The sequence below is a fragment of the Papaver somniferum genome, chromosome 10 (genome assembly GCF_003573695.1).
Source record: "Papaver somniferum cultivar HN1 chromosome 10, ASM357369v1, whole genome shotgun sequence".
NCBI classification, from domain to species: domain Eukaryota; kingdom Viridiplantae; phylum Streptophyta; class Magnoliopsida; order Ranunculales; family Papaveraceae; genus Papaver; species Papaver somniferum.
This window is the reverse complement of record NC_039367.1, coordinates 157,097,802-157,102,883: the sequence shown is the minus strand read 5'-3', so window position 1 is coordinate 157,102,883 and position 5,082 is coordinate 157,097,802. Positions and strand designations below refer to the sequence as shown.

General features: G+C 39.6%; 1 protein-coding gene across 1 annotated transcript; it reads right to left on the bottom strand.

The window, feature by feature from the left end:
- Positions 1 to 606: 606 nt before the first annotated feature.
- LOC113316660 (ubiquitin carboxyl-terminal hydrolase 12-like) lies at positions 607 to 4,071 on the bottom strand. The gene is made up of 2 exons (XM_026564814.1): positions 3,993 to 4,071; positions 607 to 3,851 (listed from the first exon to the last, which is right to left on the bottom strand). Exons 1-2 carry the CDS (start codon positions 4,069 to 4,071, stop codon positions 607 to 609), a joined length of 3,324 nt encoding a protein of 1,107 aa, XP_026420599.1.
- Between the last annotated feature and the right edge of the window lie 1,011 nt (positions 4,072 to 5,082).

Sequence of the window (5,082 nt, the reverse complement as noted above, 5' to 3'; positions counted from 1 at the left end):
GAAGGAGTTGTATATCAATGGGGAAGGGAGAAAAAATGGTTTTCGGGCATACTCTTTTAGAGACCTTATTACTCACTGGAAAGTGTTGATAGATAGTAAACTCTGTATACTCAAAATGGAGACCTGATGGTCTTGTTAAATTTGCTATTTATACAATTTTAACCTTTTCTCTCAAAATAAATAAATTAAAAAACAAAAACAAAAAACAAAAAACTGCACCATCAGAAGAAAAAGATGCAGCTATTTGATCACAGTACTAATCCCGTGGTCGACGACTAAGAAGAAATTTGGGACTTAGCTAATTCCCAGTGTAGGGATGGTATCTTTGGTTTTGGCTCTTCTTCTTCAAGTCCAATACTAATAGTGAATGTGGCTCGTCAAGTTGTCTGATATGCATGGAAATCTTAGTGTTCGCAAATGCTAATTACTCATAGACGTATAGAGTCAAATCAGAGTGAAGACAGAAATAAAAATCAAATTAGCTAGACACGAAGTTACATCTTAACGTAGTAAAAATTAATACATCGTAAAAATTAACTGTACTATTTACTTAAGAAGAATGATTCCCATCTTACCTTATCAAATTTCACAAAGGCTTTATCATCTTTACCCTAGTTGTAGATTATTACTGGGCTTGGCAAATGTATGGCTATTCTGATCGGCTTTCGGGGAACTATCACAATGCTCCAAGCCAAGGTACTGCGCCCAAGCTCCATAAACATTTTTTCTCTGAAAGCGAGTGGACACTATATCTGAGTCCTGAAGGTACTCAGGTCGACCAAAGGATGACAAAATTGCGAACTTCCACTTGGCGAATTCCTCATCAAGAACCTGCAATTTCTTCTGTATGCGCAGTTTGACTGCATCTAGAGTCTCTCCTTCATGTACGGCCAAGAAAAATGGCTCCCCAAAATGTTGTTCCATATATGCTCCCAAATACGCTCCTTTTGTGAAGTGAGAAACATGAATCAAGCGATCCTGAGGACCCAAGTTCTTCTCCTCCTCTAGAATCTCCTCTGCTCGTAGCGTTAAGTTTCTAAAGTATATATCATTAATGTTCCCAATCTTCTCACTAAGCGGAAAAATCTTTAAAATCCTGTGGTGGACAACTTCCAGCAATCTGAGTTCCGCATCTGGATGAGACAGCTCAACCTTTGTCTTCAGATCATTAATCACGTCAACAACTGTACTTTGTTTTGGAAGTCTAATACTATGAACGACCACATCATCTTTTGTTGCATGATGGAATGCGACCTCTAAAGTTTTCAAACGTTCCAACTCAGGCAAAGGGATGTCCAAGACTTCGTAATACAAAATATCAGTTGTCCGATTGTACTGAATCAACACCTCAGACAAGTGGTCAAAACCTTGGTACCTAATAGCTTGGGGTTTAGCTTGCGGGGAGTAACAGTCATGACGGAAAAGTCTGATCTTAGTTGGGTCATCCAAACCAAGACGGCGAGCAACTATTTCCGCGACTTCATCATATGTTAATACCTTGGACAACTCTAAGAAAAAATCATCTTCCATGGGCTTCTTCAAAGATCGGAAATGCACAATCTGCCGGTTATGAACAACTTTAAAAAAAGAAGGAACATCAGGATACCTGCATACTGTCATACTATCAGCTGAAGGGAGTTTCTGGAAGCAAATAATGTCCCCATTTATAAGCTGGCTAGCGCGGAATGTGAGAGTCTTGTCTATGTGCTTACACATTACAGTGGACTTGGACCCTAATTCCTCATAAAGTTGTATTTCTTCATCTGGGGAGAACCCAGCCATCTCATTAAGCTTTTTAAGAATATCAAAAGGCTTACCACTGCCCTTCACAAAAAGTCGCCCCGCATACCGAATTTCTTCTTTCTCAGCATCATAAAGCTTGAAAAAAAGAAGAATATCTTCTTTTGGGCTATAACAAGGAGGAGGAATGGGATGTAACTCCGTCCCAACCTCTATTTCCAAGAACAGCTTTAGTTCCGCTTGGCAAGCCGTCTTAAATGAATATTCTAACTGTCCTACAAATTGTGTCTCCTCCTGAAGTGTTAGCGGTCGTTCTGGACGATAAGAATGATCCGTACCCTCTGCCCATACCCAAAACCGCAGAAATTGCACAGGTACACCAAACTCTTGAGCAATCTTCTCCTTGAAGAGGTTAAAACGCATTTGTTTGTGGATACGAAAACTGCAAACTTTCTCGTGATCAACAAGATCAAAACAGATATCTCGCCCTATCTGTTTAGAGAAGTCCTCATTTCGAGCAACCTTTATAATTGTATAGAGGCGAGCCTCTGCTTCTTCCTTCTTCTTAAGCTCCTCAGCCTCCTTTTCTTCTTGTTCTTTATTGAACCTAATTCTCAGGTGTTCAGCAATGTCCTTCTCATCCACATTACAAATAATTTCATCTCTATCACTTTCACGTATATACACGAGCATATATGCATTTGAATATCTTGCCTCACCACCGTATTGCTCATTTAATGCCCACATGGTATCTTCTTTTGTTACTCGTTCATCATTGAATTTGAACCATTGATCTGAGAGTGTTGGTCTTATAAAAGCGTAGTAGTGCCCACGATTTCCCCCACCACTGTGAACCAAAACACTATGAAGTGTGTAGAGATTGCGGACGCTTCTATCAGCATCTGGAGATAAGTATTTTCCATCCTCCCTGTCAAGATCAAGTTGCAGGGGGAATTCGTACTGATCATTTATCTTTCCCATAGTGTCCCGCATAACATCATATTCGTACCGTTTTAGCTGGAGCTGGAGAACAGGCGGGAAGTCGGTGAAAAGGACACCCTTCTTCGCATCCTGTAATCCATGTTGTTGATCAGCATGATACTTGTTATCACCTTCAAGACGCTCCACTTCCACATACTTGTCAAAAGATGCATAAACATCCCGACAGCCTTTTACATCAAGTTGAAGGTCATAAAATGACTCCTTCCTAGTAGATTTGTAGTCCACGTTGATGCATTCAATGTAATTCATATGGTGACCTTCGAACATGTGTTGTATCGCACCCTCCACAGCAGTTCCCTTCATTTTATCTTCAAGCTTTTCAGACAGAACCCTGTTAAGTTCCTGCACATCACGTTGCATGAAAGACTCTTGTGTATTCCATCCGAAAGATTTGGTGAGCTCCTTGGTCGAGACGCTATTTTTATCACACTGAAGCTTATAAAACAAACTCTGTAGAGCCAAAGGGATGTAGCTTCCTGATGTGAAATCATTCTCAGTTGTTGGCATATTGTACACCGCCTTTCTGAAATAAGGAATGTGATAGAGTGTCTGGAGAAGAGAGTTCAGATAACATGTTGCTCCCTGATTCGTAAGACCAACAAAACCCGTTTCTTTTCGAGAATCATAATTCCAGTAGTCTTCATTGATCTTAACCTCTGCTTCAACTATACAAGTATCATCTACGAGATACCCTCTACTTGGGTCGTACAGTTCACGAAGAGGCATGAAGTATTGAAAACCCGTATCAGTTACTCGCGCATTAAATAGGTGTTCTGGCGCATAACGTCTCACCGTGTCTTTGTCATGGATTTGACTGACTACTGCCAAACTGAACTGTGCACACCTACTCCATCCATATGACAAACTAGCCAAGTCCGCAACTTGAAGGTACATGGATAAGCGACGATCTGTATTGTTTCCCTGGGGAAACATAATCACACGCCATTGATACGTACCAACAGTGAAAACATCAGAGTAATGTCTTTCTTTATACTTCAGCCTAGAAAAATTCTTAATCTTCCAGATAAATTTCAAAGATTCAGGATCCTGATTTTCCACTGTACTAACAGCTTCTGCTGGTGAGACTTTCTTTGGTTGAGGACCTTCAAGAAACATCTCATCTTCCTTTTGATCTTCATACATATCATCATCATCATCCTGGTCTATCAAATACATATCATCATCCTCTTCCTGATCTTCCCCAGACGTATCATCATCATCCTGATTCTCAACATAAATCCCATCATCATCCTCCTGGTCTGACCGCGAGGGAGTCATGATCTCATCATCATCCTCCTGATCTGATGGCGGAGGAGTCGTGAAAGTCATGTTTGTAAATCGATTAGAAGAAAACTAACCCTAAAAATTTCCTCTGAGAGAAAACTAAAAAGAGGAAGATCGATATATTAAGAAAACTGAATATTATAGATGGGCTGGTAAAACAATTATAGATGGACATTGCTTGTGAAAGAAGAAATCGTATAAAAAAAGGAAATGGCTCGGTTTACCTATTAGGTCACGTCTCTACGTGAAGAGCTCACGATTTGCAAAAGGAAAATTTTTTGTTGGTCCTAGGCCCATATAGTTATTTATACTAGGGTCCAATCGGAATTTTATTTTATCTAGAGGTCCAAAATTAATCGAAAACATCGAAATGACCATAATACCCCCACTACCAAATGTGTGTGTCTCACCCTTATTATATTGAGAACATATGTGCTACACTGCTTACAAATTTGAGTACATATCTTTTATACTACACTGCTTACAAATTCGAGTACATATCTGATGCACTGCTTAGATTAGTTTAGAGGAGTGTAGAGAATTCTACACAGTGATGGTTGTGGAGTCAGGTAGTTTGAATAGTTTAGAAGTTTCTAGAGTTAGCTACAGTAACTCAAGTACAGAAAAGTCTAGAGTTAGCTTAGTCCAGAGAGTTCTATAATGTGAACAGTTGTGTGATTGGTAATGTGGTTTACAAGTGTTCTCTAGAAGTATCTAGAGGTTGTCAGGTCGGTCTTGTAGTGACTATAAATAGGCAGTGATACATTCATTTGTAATCGTAACGAAGCAAGAAGTTAATAATAAGAAGTTGAGTTTTGTAAGAGTTAGTCTTGCTTCCCAGGAGCTCTATAGGAGCAACATAACCATGCTCGTATATCTCCGAAGTTTCTATATCCAAAATTCCAACATGGTATCAGAGCGGAGGTTCGATCCATATGGGACGTTTGTGCAAATTGAAATCGTTTATGGAGTCCGAAAGGAGATGAGAGGATGAAAGGTATGAGTCTCAACTATGTGCAGTTTGAGTTTTTGAGTTTTGGATGTTTGTTTTAGACC

Coding starts and splice junctions, on each gene's coding strand:
- LOC113316660 (XM_026564814.1), bottom strand. CDS start 4,071: ATGACTTTCACGACTCCTCCGCCATCAGATCAGGAGGATGATGATGAG. Junction 3,852..3,992: donor CTCGCGGTCAGACCAGGAGG/ATGATGATGGGA, acceptor ATGAGATGTTTC/TTGAAGGTCCTCAACCAAAG.